The 14,263-nt window shown below is 40.0% G+C and overlaps 2 protein-coding genes across 8 annotated transcripts in view; both read left to right on the top strand.

The window, feature by feature from the left end:
• The window catches only part of SFMBT1 (Scm like with four mbt domains 1), a 150,942-nt gene extending 139,811 nt beyond the window's left edge, over nt 1-11,131 (top strand). For all 7 annotated transcript variants that reach the window (XM_050781076.1, XM_050781077.1, XM_050781075.1 and 4 more), the window contains 7 exons: nt 2,240-2,379; nt 3,203-3,312; nt 4,748-4,923; nt 7,993-8,171; nt 8,414-8,659; nt 9,504-9,632; nt 10,470-11,131. In XM_050781076.1, the coding sequence (XP_050637033.1) occupies nt 2,240-2,379; nt 3,203-3,312; nt 4,748-4,923; nt 7,993-8,171; nt 8,414-8,659; nt 9,504-9,632; nt 10,470-10,610 (1,121 nt within the window). In that variant the 3' untranslated portion in view covers nt 10,611-11,131. The remainder of the gene's footprint in view (nt 1-2,239; nt 2,380-3,202; nt 3,313-4,747; nt 4,924-7,992; nt 8,172-8,413; nt 8,660-9,503; nt 9,633-10,469) is intronic.
• STIMATE (STIM activating enhancer) overlaps nt 1-14,263 on the top strand; it is a 239,118-nt gene that overhangs the window by 157,207 nt on the left and 67,648 nt on the right. The window lies entirely within an intron of this gene.

The raw sequence follows: 14,263 nt of genomic DNA, 5'->3' as shown, positions 1-14,263 counted from the left end.
TTTGACTTTAGCTAAAGAATCTGAAGTTTTCCAGGCAGTGTTGTTTCTTAAGCTAGATGGTTGAGAGGTAGAGGTTTATTCTTTTTAAAACCCTTTTTGATGATATGCATACTTTGTATATACATTTCACAATTTATGTGAAAAAAAAATAAAGCGTTGGAAAAAGAAATTGTCCCAGAGGCAATGCCTGATAAATGAGACAAAGATCCTTGCTGGAGGAAGCCTTTTGTCCAGGGTTCTCTCTTGAACTATTCTTAACGTCTACGTGCTTGTTGTATAATGTTTAGCATCCTGGCTGTGTATATTCTAGCACAGATTGGGCATTCAGATGATAATTAGTAAATGCCTAGAAGAGAAATCAAAGCTCAGAGAGATCACACAGCTTACGAGTAGAAAGGACAGAAATGAAACTGAAGTCTTTCACAAATTTGAAACCCATACTTCCGTCTCTTCTACCCACTGCCTTTTCATTACATCATTTGTACATAGAGGGTTAGGACTGTGTAACTCCTTGCTTTTGATGCATTCCTGGCCATTCAAATGCCTACTGAAACCACAGAATTTAAGACATTAATATCTTCTGCACAACCTCAGCCAAGGCCTTTTGGTTTGGGTTTTGTCATAGGTCAGGTTCCCTGGGAAACAGAGTCTGAGACTCTGACATATGCATTCAGGAGTTTCATTGGGGAGTATTTTTGGGAACAGCTCCTTGGAAGGAGTAAAGGAAGTAGGATTGGGCAGAGAGATAAGTTGAACCATGATGCAGTTGCAACAGAAGTTTCTTCTATTTCCACTGGGAGCCCTGAAGCTGATCTAACCACTCAGAGCTGATACTAATTCAGGTGTGGTGGCCACACTTTACTGACCAGTTATTGGAAGTAAGCCACTGCTTCCTCCTCACGTCACAAGGGGCAAGGTGGCCCTCTCCTGCTGAGAGCAGTACCCAGCTCAGGGTGATTCCAGAATAGACTTAAAGCTGAAAGCTATAAGCTGCCAACATACCCAGCAGCGGGGGCATGAGTGCCTTAATCCTGAAGAGAGGCATTTGGGTTACAGGGTTCACCTGGAAATGTGAGCACCAGCATACTGGTCACTATGATATACCATCCTTTTTTTTTCTTTTTTTTTGAGACAGGTTCTCACTGTGTCACCCAGGCTGGAGTGCAGTGGTGTTGTATCAGCTCGCTGCAACCTCCACCTCCTGTGCTCAAGCTGTCCTCCTACGTCAGCCCCCTGAGTAGCTGGGACTATAGGCAAATGCCACCACACGTGGCTGATTTGTTTTTTTTTTTTTTTTTTTTTGTAGAGATGGGGCTTCACTATGTTACCCAGGCTGGTCTCGAACTCCTGGACTCAAGCGACATGCTCCCGTCTTGGCCTCCCAAATTCCTGGGATTACAGGCATGAGCCACCACACCTGGCCATGACCATTCTTAATTAAAGAGAAAACATTATGAACTGCAGGATCCTTTCAACAATGGGCAGTGTGCACATATCTTTCCTTAACATTGGATTAACAGGCATATCTATTAGAAGAGCTTCTCTGTGCTTTATAGCAGTGTTTTAGTATCTTTGAATTTTTTACATTCAACAGCTGACATGCCTACCACTATGAGGGGATTTTTTAAATTGAAGGACAGTATTGATACAGACAAGTAGTTGAAGAAAAGGGTCTCTAGACCCAGTTATACCCCACAGTACAAAAAAAACTTAGAGATGTGGTCACAGCATACTTTTAGCCCTCTGAGAAATCTCAGAGGTGGGAGAACTCTCACAACATCAAAGGCTGCCAACATTAGTTTGGTGGTTTTTTAGGAGACAAGCTGTAATTCTAAATAATATTCGACAATTTCTATAAATATTCCAGAATAGATTATTGAAAGTTGGTTTTTGAAGACCTGGAAAAGAAATCATTGATCGTCCAGAATCCTCATGTGTTCTTGGAATACACTCTCCACTTTATTGATAGAAGATAGGGTTCTTCTATCAATTTTGCAGTACCCTAGGAACTAATCAGCATGTTAATTCAGGACCCTGTTTGACTTCAGCAGAGTGATAAGCTCTGTAAGTTACTTAAGAGCATTCTCAGACAACATGTTAAGCTTCAAAGTAAGTAATTCCAAAGTTTATATTAATATAATAGTACATGTGCTTGGTTTTTCCTCCCTGGCAATTCAAGCTTTGGAAACATGGGGTAGAGAATGACTGTTTTGAATATTTGTTTCTCTTCATTTCCCAGTTACGATTAATGGAAAATATTGCTGTCCAAAGATATACTTCAACCACCGTTGCTTCTCAGGGCCATATCTTAACAAAGGAAGAATTGCTGAGCTGCCTCAATGTGTAGGACCTGGGAACTGTGTTCTGGTCCTTAGAGAGGTAAGGTTCTGGCCTAGAGCAAAATAACTTGGAAATTTCACAGCACTCTCCTATGGTCATTTCTACAGGGACATGCCATAGATGTGACAGTTCTAGGTTTTATCAAAAGTTACTAACTTTTCTCATGTTTTGGATAGTGAAGAGGGTATGTAATTGTTTCTCCTTCCTAGGAAACATTCACATAAACAATTCTTCACAAAGCAGGTTCACCTCTGTCAGGGTAGAAAGGTCTTCTGTCAGAGACCAGAAGAGAACTCTACAAAAGTGAACTGTGAGATTACTCTATGACTGAGAGGCCGTGGCTATGTGGCATTAACCTAGTGGCTATGATAAAGCTACACATCTGCTGGGCTTTTTGTTCTTCCCAACCAGTGTGATATGCTGCAAGTAACAGATAAGAGACCTTTCAGCCCTCAGGGTGGCAAGTCATGATCTGGGGAAGCCAGAGCTTCTGGACCAGACTCCTCTAGCCACAAGAAGCCTCAGCTGTCTACATAGTGGTCCAAACAAATATAATTTTCTGTGTGTACCGTGGCTGGGAAAGCATTTGGAAGCATGTTCTGGAGCAATTTGAAAATCATGGTACCTGTTTTTTCCTAACCATAACATTTAAAAAATGTTGAAGAGGTTTTGGTACTCTCTTATTTGCATCTTTGGGTGGCTGTAATATCTCTGATACTATTATTATCTTAACATTTATTAATTCATATGACTAGAATTAACCTCCTAAATGACCTTAACATTTTAAGGGAGCGATGACAAGATTCTAATGGTCTACTTTTCTCCTTCCCAATCTGTGTTTCTGCTTTAAAACTGAGCTCAGGTCCTCACTTTACTTATCAATGCAGCCTACAAACCCAGCCGTGTCCTTCGGGAGCTCCAGCTGGACAAAGACTCTGTGTGGCACGGATGTGGGGAAGTCCTAAAAGCCAAGTGAGTAGACTGCTTGTTTTTACTATTTACTGTTACTTGTCTTTAAAAAGTCACAGAATCGGCAGAGCACAGTGGCTCACGCCTGTAATCCCAGCACTTTGCGAGGCCGAGGCAGGCGGATCACAAGGTCAGGAGTTCAAGACCAGCCTGGTAAACATGGTGAAACCCCATCTCTACTAAAAGTACAAAAAGTAGCCAGGCACAGTGCACGCGCCTGTAATCCCAGCTACTTGGGAGGCTGAGGCAGGAGGATTGCTTGAACCCAGGAGGTGGAGGTTGCAGTGAGCCGAGATCGTGCCACTACATTCTAGCCTGGGTGACCAGCACTTTGGGAGGCCAAGACGGGCGGATCACGAGTTCAGGAGATCGAGACCATCCTGGCTAACACGGTGAAACCCCGTCTCTACTAAAAATACAAAAAAAAATTAGCCGGGCGAGGTGGCGGGCGCCTGTACTCCCAGCTACTCGGGAGGCTGAGGCAGGAGAATGGCGTGAACCCGGGAGGCGGGGCTTGCAGTGAGCTGAGATCCGGCCACTGCACTCCAGCCTGGGCAACAGAGCCAGACTCCGTCTCAAAAAAAAAAAAAAAAAAAATTTCACAGAATTAGTTCTGTGGATAATATCAGAGGCCTTATGTTTCCTCTGGCAGGGCTTTTTCAGCTATTTGTGGTGAAGGACCAGGCTTGTTTGTCTTTTTTAGATTTCCATTCTTTCATGGATGAAAGAAAGACTCTACTCAAAGTACAAAAATTAGCCAGGTCTGGTGGTAGGTGCCTGTAATCCCAGCTACTTTGGAGGCTGAGGCAGGAGAATCGCTTGAACCTGAGAGGTGGAGGTTGCAGTGAGCCGAGATCATGCCACCGCACTTCATCCAGCCTGGGCAACAGAGCAAGACTCTATCTCAAAAACAAAAAGGAAATAAGAAATTTAATACACAAAAATGCAAGAACAATTTTTGTTATTAGATGTAAGAGACATAAAATTACTTTTCCAAATTAGTGTGAAAGGTTATAAACATGTACTCTTGCTTTCTGATCTTGTCATGGACAGATGGCAATTGGCAAGTGATACTAGTCCTTGGACAACAGTCTGAGGATCACTGCCAAGGGTAAAGAAAGACTTAGTGAAAAGTCACTTTTCTTTTTAGAGCAGTTAGTGAAATTACTATTTGAAAACCTTAACTTAGGAACAGAAAGCAGGAGCTTAATTTTGCTAATTTAAATAACTCAGCTTTTAGTTGTCATAGCTTACCAGATTTAATTTGATTTAAGTTTAATATGCAGAACTTCCTTGTTGTTTTCAGGGCCCTCGAACTATAAAGGACATAGAATATTCCAAAAAGCAAAAATACTTTTTAGGTGTATTAATATGTTTGATTTTTCTCTGGGTAATCATTAGCCCAATACATTTGGCATCTGATGTCTTCCAATGGCAGATATAAAGGAAAGAGTTATCGAGCTACTGTTGAGATAGTGAAAACAGCAGATCGGGTGACTGAATTCTGCCGGCAAACCTGTATCAAACTGGAATGCTGTCCTAACCTCTTCGGTCCACGGATGGTTCTGGATAAGTGTTCTGAGAACTGTTCTGTACTTACAAAGACCAAATACAGTGAGTCATGTTTTTCCAATGTGTTAACCGTAGCAGCTGACCATACTTACATCTTGGAAGGTTTTTTACTTTACAGACATTCATATATAGCAGAGGCACACGAACTTCTTCTGTAAAGGGCCAGATGATAACTATTTCATGCTGTGGGTCATATGGCTTTCTGTCACATATTCTTTTTTGATGTGTTGTGTTTTCATTTTTTAAGAACCCTTTTGGCCAGGCACGGTGGCTCATGCCTGTAATCCTAGCACTTTGGGAGGCCAAGGTGGGCAGATCACTTGAGGTCAGGAGTTTGAGACCATTCCACTCTGCCTGGGTGACAAAACAAGACTCTATCTCAAAAAAAAAAAAAGAACCCTTTTAAAAATGTAAGGGTAATTTTTTTCTTGGTCATGGGCCAGATTTGGCCCATGGGCTTTAGTGTGCCAACTTTTATATATAGCATGTATATAAATTAGTTATTGTATCTAATAGGATATGTAATTCATTCATACAATCTGCAAGTATATATTTTGTACTCATTGTGTGCTTATGCTATTCTAGCATTGGGGTACAACAATAAAGAAACAAATTCCTATCCTCAGTGAGCTTACCTTTAATGTGGGAGACAGATAACGAACAAGGGAAGAAATTTAGAGAGAGAAATACTGTGGGGAACAGTGAAGCAAGGTGGGCAAGCAAAGTAGGAGAGTGAGGAAGGCTGGGAGGTGGGGTGCTGTTTATGCAAGGAGTCAGGGAAGTCTTTCTGACAGGTAACACCTTGAAGGAAACGGGAGCTGGCTGTGCAGAGAGCTAGGTGGGAGTGTCCTGGGGAGGGGGCATCAAGGGCACAGGCTTGAGGCAGGAGCTTGCTTAGTGTCTCCGAAGAGCAGCAATGAAGCCACAGTACTTAGGGAGGTGGAAATAGAAGAGGAGGTAGTTGCAACCTCACCTTGAACTTTCATAGCACCTGTTCCCTGTCCTTGGTTATCTTCTCCTTTGAGAAACGGGCAGGGGTCACATAGGATGAAGTTTACAATATGGAGCCTTGTCAAGGCATTGCCACCCAAAGACAAAATTCTGATCCTACCTTTCCTTAAATCCTGCAAGCCCTATGTCACTTGGGAGAATCAATACAGAGGATTTTAACCTTGTTAAAATTGAAAGATTTCTTTTAGGGATCTGTGCCTCTTAAACTATAGTGCATGCAGATCACTGAAGGATCTTGTTAAAATGGAGCTTCTGATGTATCAGGTCTGTGAGTATCTGGGTCCTGAGTATCTTATCTGCATTTCCGACAAGCTCCCAGATGCCACTGATGCTGCTGATCCACAGTCCATACTTAGTATGATGAGCTTTCTAATCAGTATTTAAATTACAAAATCATATAAGTCTAACCTTCTAGTTTCTATTTATATTTATTGGATTGTAAACTCCGTAAGGGTAGGAATTATCTTGTATCAGACTCAGCACTTAGTTTAAGAAACTGCAATTATTAGGAGCTGAGTAAAAAATACTATTCATGTAAGTACATGTATAAGTACACTACTCTGAAGGAAGATATGTGAGGGGAAGATATGTGGATTTTATTGTGCCTTTTGTCTGAATTTATCTTTCACAATAATATAGTTGAAATTAGCCCAGAATTTAGAAGGACAGTCACAGTTTTTCCCAATTAGTAATTTGAATGATGTCAAATGGATTCATACCCTTTAGAAAATTTAAATTTTTTTCATAAAATTATATTTTGATATTACTTTAATACATAACTCAGCTAGAATATATATGTTTCATTTCTGCAATGTATATTCTAAAATTTATATGAAAATGCAGAGGATCTAGAATAGCTGAAACAATTTGGAAAAAAAGAATAAAGTTGGAAGACTTAGTCTCTCTCTTTTTTTAACCATAAAGTTATAATTATCAAAAGAGGCATTAAAGGATAGTCAAGCCAGGTGCGGTGGCTTACATCTGTAATCCCAGCACTTTGGGAGGCCGAGGCAGGCAGATCACCTGAGGTTAGGAGTTCAAGACCAGCCTGACCAACACGGTGAAACCCTGTCTCTAGTGAAAATACAAAAATTAGTCGGGCATGTGTTGGTGCACACCTGTAGTCCCAGCTACTCAAGAGGCTGAGGCAGGAGAATGGCATGAACCCAGGTGGTGGAGGTTGCAGTGAGCCAAGATCATGCCACTGCACTCCAGCCTGGGTGACAGACTCTGTCTCAAAAAAAAAAAAGAATAGTCAAATAGAACAATGGGACAGACCCCACAGGGTCCAAAATAGAGCCAAACTTAACATAGTTAAATGATTTTCAACAAGAGAGATGAAGAAATTTAAGGGAGAAAGGAAATTCTTTTTTAAAAATAGCACTGGTACAACCAGATATCCAAATAGAAAAGAAACATAGAATAAAACACACGACTCAAAAACATTATACCTAGTAAAAGAAGTCACACATGGCCGGGCACGTTGGCTCACGCCTGTGATCCCAGCACTTTGGGAGGCTGAGGCAGGTAGATCATGAGGTCAAGAGATCGAAACCGTCCTGGCCAACATGGTGAAACCCCGTCTCTACTGAAAATACAAAAATTAGCTAGGTGTGGTGGTGTGTGCCTGTAATCCCAGCTACTAGGGAGGCTGAGGCAGATGAATTGCTTGAACTCGGGAGGCAGAGGTTGCAGTGAGTCAAGATGGTGTCACTGCACTCCAGCCTGGTGACAGAGCAAGACTCCACCTCAAAAAAAAAAAAAAGTCACACACAAAAAAGTGCTTACTGTGTGGTTCCGTAGAGGCAAAGCTAATCTATAGTGATAGTGTTTAGAACAGTGGTTGCTTCTAGTAAGGGGTACTGACTGGGAAGGGACCATGGGAACTTTCTGGGTTGAAGATGTTCTGTATACTTTGATATGGAGGGACCATTCTGTACTAGTCAAACTGTGTACTTCAGATCTGTTTATTCCACTCTATGGTATTTAAACCTCAATCAAATACAATGTACCTGTTTTTTTGCTATGCTAATAAAATCTCTTGTGGTTTTGAGGTGCACAAAAATAATGAAGCTACTTCATTTTGTCATCCACATTTAGCACATTATTATGGAAAGAAGAAAAATAAAAGAATTGGGAGGCCACCTGGTGGGCATAGTAACTTAGCTTGTGCCCTGAAAAAAGCCAGTAAGAGGAGAAAGAGGCGGAAAAATGTTTTTGTTCATAAGAAGAAACGCTCCTCTGCATCTGTTGATAATACCCCAGCGGGCTCTCCCCAGGTATGAGATCTGTGATGTGCCTGTAATGTCTCAAAGCCAAGTGACCACTGCTTTATAGTATGGACACAGAATACCTGCAGGTCTTTCTAACTCAGATCTCTGGCCAATAGAAGATGGTTTTGTGGCCCAGGAACTGGTTTGTCCTGAATTTCTTTTCTTTCTCTATTATTATTATTTAAAATCGTATGAAACCTGGGATTGATGTCCTGAATTTCAATGAGACTTCTCTCATTTTCCTGCAGGGAAGTGGGGGTGAAGATGAGGATGACCCAGATGAAGGGGATGATGATTCCCTAAGTGAAGGCAGTACATCCGAGCAGCAGGATGAGCTACAGGAAGAATCAGAAATGTCAGAAAAAAAGTCATGCTCCTCTTCGCCCACCCAAAGTGAGATATCCACATCGCTGCCTCCAGATAGACAAAGGAGAAAAAGGGAGCTTCGCACCTTTTCATTTTCTGATGATGAAAATAAACCTCCTTCACCAAAGGTACCATTTTAAAAAGTTTCTTTTTTATTTCTTTCTCTCTAGAATTTTCCTCTGGAATATGATTATTAGTGATATTGGCATTCTACTTCTTTCAATACAGACTTATGTAGAATTTCCAGGGTCTCTTGTAAAGTGACCCCAAATGCAGTGATTTACATGTGTTTCAAGGATTAGTTGAGATCACCTACTTATGGGGGAAAGTCTCTCTCAGAGTAGCTGCTTGTTTTAACAACAACAACAACAAAAAGCTCCATTGCTAGCTTATTTGTAGCTTGTCATTTAGTTTTGGGAAAACTGCCTTTTTAATATGTTTCATAATATATATCGTTTTGTGGGAAAAGTTATTTATCCTTTTGATTCTGGGTTAAGCCATTTGGTTTAGTATATTTACTATATACGTATGAACATTTTATAACATATATGTAACAGTAAAGAACAGCAATTAAGTTAGTGTTCAAAAACTAAATTGCTTTTTAAAGATATTCCATGAACAGAAGCAGTAAATGATTCCTCCTGGTAGTTTATTTAGTTAAGCCTTCTCTCATTGGACTTAGCATCCCCTTCTCTTTAGCACCCTATCTTTCTTAAATTGTCTAAATTATCTGTGCTGAAACTTTGAGATAAATTCTTTCCCATTGATACTTGGTATTATAAAAGACAGACATTTCCTGAGTACCTGATGCACGTGGGTCTTTGACATCTTTGCTGGGAGAAATCGTGTCCTAAGACCACTTTAAATCATGTCTTGAAAGATTATGAATTTAGGTAGAGATAATTTTTTAGAATTTTTTAGAATAAAATAGCCTTAACACCGTTTGGTTTGATTGTGTTGTGGGGAATGAAGGAAATAAGAATTGAAGTTGCTGAAAGGCTTCACCTGGACAGTAATCCCTTGAAGTGGAGCGTGGCAGACGTTGTGCGGTTCATCAGATCCACTGACTGTGCTCCATTAGCAAGAATATTCCTAGACCAGGTAATCACAGATTCCTATAATTTTTCGTAATGCCTCTTTAGCAATAAATTATAGATGTAATAGTCAACAATTTACAAGTTTTAGGAAAAACATTTTGATCCAAAAGAAAAGAATTGTCTTAATTCCATTTTTAGGAGTCAAAGATGATAAAAAAAAAAAGTTATTTATCAGACTTGCTTCATAGTTTAAGCAGATTATCATTGCATTCCAATTTTTCCTAAGAATTTGATTCTATCCCTCCAATATCAAGCATACCATACTTAATTGTCCACATCTTTTCAAAAATAATGATTTACTTGTTTTAAAAAATAGCATCTGTCATGTTAGGCTCTAGAGTGGTGATGAGTTTTAAGGCAAGCTTGCTGAAACACAGCCAGTGGCCTTAAACATTGAAATACGTTTTGTTAAGATAGTTAGGGAGGTTCAAGAGCTTATCGGGTTTTTTGAATGTTACAGAGTAAGAAAACATTGAAGTTGATAGTTAATCCTTTGTTTCAGATTTAGAAGAAACCCTTTAAAAAGATGGCACAATTAGTTGCCAGTTACAGGGCTAGTAAGTTTACTAAATTTCTATGGGGCAGAGACTCTGTGGAATGGATTATTATCCTTGGTAAAATTTTATTGTCCTCAGTAAAACTTTATTAATTCTGAAGCTTCATTAGTATGGAAGACTGTGGAGTCACTTAAAAGGAAGTGTGTGATACCTAAGACGAAAAATTAAGGAAAGGAAAGCATAGGGACTCCAGTTTTGACAAAGCTAAAGTGAGGAGAGGCTGTCACGATCAAGCTGCCTTTCATGTGCACATCACAGATAATTTGTCTTTTATGCTTTACCAGGAAATTGATGGGCAGGCCCTATTGCTCCTTACCCTTCCCACTGTTCAAGAATGCATGGACTTAAAATTGGGCCCTGCCATCAAACTTTGCCATCACATAGAGAGGATCAAGTTTGCTTTTTATGAGCAGTTTGCCAACTGAGAAGGACAACCAAAGTGAGCTGGATCTTTGAAGCACAAATGAAGCAAATCCTTCACCCTGCTTTATAAGTGGAGCTGGAATAGTCCTGGGGCTCTGGGGCCTGCAGGTGTCAGCTTGCTCTCTTTGCACTTTCGGGGAAGGACACAGTGAGGAAGCAAAAACTGTGCACAGAAGTGGATCGCCTGCCGGTGGAAATGTGGACATCTCTTGTTCAGCAGATGGCAGTTTTAAAAAAATAAAGGTTGTGAGGAAAAGACTTATATAAGAAGAAAAGCATTTCCAGTGGTGTGGCCTGAAAACAAAGAATAACCTAGGCTGCTGGAAAGCACCCTTTTGGTTGTTTTCATTCTGTTCCCTCCCATTGTAGATTGAACTTTGTTCTCTGCTTTCTTTTTCTTGGAAAGAGAGGACCTAGCTTTAAGTCAGCACTGATTTGGGACTGTTCCTAAAGGCATATCAGTGCTTCATTGTCATTGTGTTTTTAAGCTTTTTAAAATTAAAACAGTTCATTTTGGGGATGATTATGTGGCTCTAGGGTTTTGAATGTATAGTCACACTTTGATCCATTTTAAAATCGATTCTTAGGAGTTTCTTTGTTTACTACCTCTGTTGATAATTGAGCTTACAGCCATGTATGAGGTTTTTTGTATGATGCCATTTTTAAGCTACATGAACACTAAAATTATGACAGAATTTGGAGGGGGGGAAACTGTTTGCTTTCTTAAAAACATTATGTGGGCACTTACACCAGTTCCTTAACTGACCTGATCTAAGAACTCTACTGTTACTATTCTCCATCTTGACCCAGCCTGGGCTGCCTGTGTTAAGTAACATTACCAAGACTGTTAGTATTTCCGTTTAATTGCCCTCTTCCTGTTCATTCTTAGGGGGACTTCAGTGACTTTTATTTTGTGTTTACTTTTCTCTAGAGTTGTTTGTCTACCTCTGTTTCATTTCTATGGTCTTTACTTTGGGTGAAAATCAGTAGGCGTTCCATGGACCCACAGCGAAGCCCATTTGTCCTTCTTTCCAGGTGTCTCCACTGTAGAAGCACAGCACAGAAAACATGTTTTGGAGGGTAATGCAGAGCATGGAGTTTCTGTAGCAGTGTCCTCAGTGGCTGGATAAATATTGAGACGTGGTTAAGGATTCTGGAAACCTCTTTGTCTAGCCACACTTAGACTTTTTTCAGCTAATCCTTTAATTTGAATATAATCTTTAGTCCGAGGATTCCCATTTAAACAACTCAGTATTCTTTTAAGTGTGTCTTTTAGCCCAGCTCAAGTTAACATGAAACTCCAGGTGAATTTTCGCTTATGATTCCATTGCTAGCTATTATATAATAATAGCGTTTGCTGCACTATTCTAGTCATGAAGAGTGAGGAAAAACACATACCTAGGTTGTCTCCCTTAAATGGTTTGCTTTGCTGAATGCTTTTTTATCCTAATCACCTGCAAATTTATAACCCAATCATTCTTTCTCAAGATTTGAAAATGTTTTAATCCTGCAAACTGGGTGAATTCTAAACAGCTCTACAAATATAAGGAAATATTACAGCAAATTTTAACTGATTGTGATTTTTTTCCCCATTCCCCAACACCCCAACCTATTTTTGTGGACATTGGTGAATAATCTGGAGCCTCTCTTCATTGGATAATATATAAACCAGCTTAACTCAAGCCTTGCAACTAAATCATACATGAAGACATTAACTCTTTGCTTAGGTTCCTAGCAGATATACCTGAGAAGAAGCTTCATTTAAGTAAAAATTAATATGTTTGAAACTTTAGAGATCCAGTTTTTTACAATTCTGTGTCTGTGGAAGAGAAGGATATACAGGGAATGCTAGGGAATAATTAGCATTAAACATTAAGCTTTTGGTGGGTAGTGGTGGTGGTACTGATCTTGCTTAATGAAATTTCCTGAGAGTTCAGTCAAGGCACTAAGGCAAAGAGGGCCCCTTGAGGAAGAACAATGGAACAGAATTTCTGGAATTAATGTTTAGTGCCTCGTGTTGTTATCTTATTTAGGAAAGTGAAACATATTTCCTGTAAGAGGGAATTCACCAAGCACAAGAATAATGACTGCTTTATTTTGTCTCTCTTTTGACTTCTCCAGAAAACACAGAATTAATAATCACCTCCCTTCACAGGTGAGGGGATGAAGGTCCGGAAAGGCGAAACATACAACCCCAAGTAATCTCTGATCTGGGTAGAGTCAGAGCCCAACAGGCTTGTTTATACTATGATTATTCAGGCTCAGCCTTCTCCTAGAGAAAGGCTGACTCTAAATGGTCAAGTAAGTTGGGTTTCCCTTAATGTTTCTTGCATTCTCCTACTAAGATATAGTTTATTAGGCAATTGAATAAAGAATTATATCCCCCAGCCCTGACTCCCATATATTATGTAAGTGAGGATAGTTGTTTGGGAATTTAGCACAGGGCACTTTTTTTAACTTAAAATTTGAACTTAATTTACCTCACAAAGCTGCTGGGACTGGACTGGATAACAATGATGTTCTGGTTACTGTGATGCTGAAACAGATTTCAAGACAGATAATAGCTCACCATGTTGGGGTAAAATGTTGGTATGTTGCACATAGGTGCAAGAACTTTGTGTTTTAGAGAGACCAACTTCTTAAATGTGTAACAGTTACATTGTGAGGGGACTGCATTTGTCTGGATTTCACCTGCAGCTGGGCCTATAGCCTGCCTGAGGTCAGAAAATTTTTCATGACCCATTTTTTACCCTGAATTGACAAGTTTAGAAAACAGGTTAATGGACTGTTTCATCCTCCTGGACCTTGAAAAGCTGGCTGACCAATATTAGACTATTACTGCTACATTAGTGTGCTAGGGAAACCTTTTTGCTGCACATGCAGATTTTTCTGTGACATTTTGACTAGATTTTGTGGGCTTCTGGGTACTATGCTGTTTTCCTTTGTAAACCATCTTCATCCTTCTCATTTGAAGCAGAGTTGAAGTGGCTAACGCAGGGAATGCATTTACGGAAGCTTGCACCCTATCTGCCTTTGTTCAGCAATGCAGGTGGCTCCTAGCATTTATCTATGTTATAAATATGTGAGGTCAGGGAAGGGTACTTACTAACCTCTGGAAAAGATGAGCTTCTTGGTAAATATTTATTGACTTATGGTAGAAGCAAACATAGAAAACTAGTTCAGAACTTAGCCTTAATATGCCTTTTCTCCTGGAAGTAAAATTATTCTCACTGTGAGACAGAAGACATTGGACCTTAGCTTCCAGAGGACCCGGATACATTTTACTCGCTCTCTAGTACCAATTCAGTCACTAATGTGGTACCTGAATACAATTTAAACGCTTTAGGAGGCCTTAGGTAGGGTGGGACTCAGAATCATTTCCCTCTCTCAAGCCATCAGGTGATCTAGATGGGAACATTTGGGAAAACTATCACAGGCAATTATATTTACTTGGCACCTATATCACCAAAGATTGTTCTATTTGAGACACCATTTACTGGTTTAATTGATCAACAGTGGAACATGCCCTGGATTGAACTCTGATCCTGTGTATTGAGGATGTGCCTTGTGTGCACACACCAGTTCAAAAGTGTTCTGTGTTATCAGTAGGAAACCTGTTGGCCTTATGAAGCTAAATGAGAAGAAGGCATCACTA

Source organism: Macaca thibetana, chromosome 2, assembly GCF_024542745.1.
Source record: "Macaca thibetana thibetana isolate TM-01 chromosome 2, ASM2454274v1, whole genome shotgun sequence".
Lineage (NCBI taxonomy): Eukaryota > Metazoa > Chordata > Mammalia > Primates > Cercopithecidae > Macaca > Macaca thibetana.
Note: the sequence above shows the minus strand (reverse complement) of the source record. Positions and strands in the feature narration are given on the sequence as shown.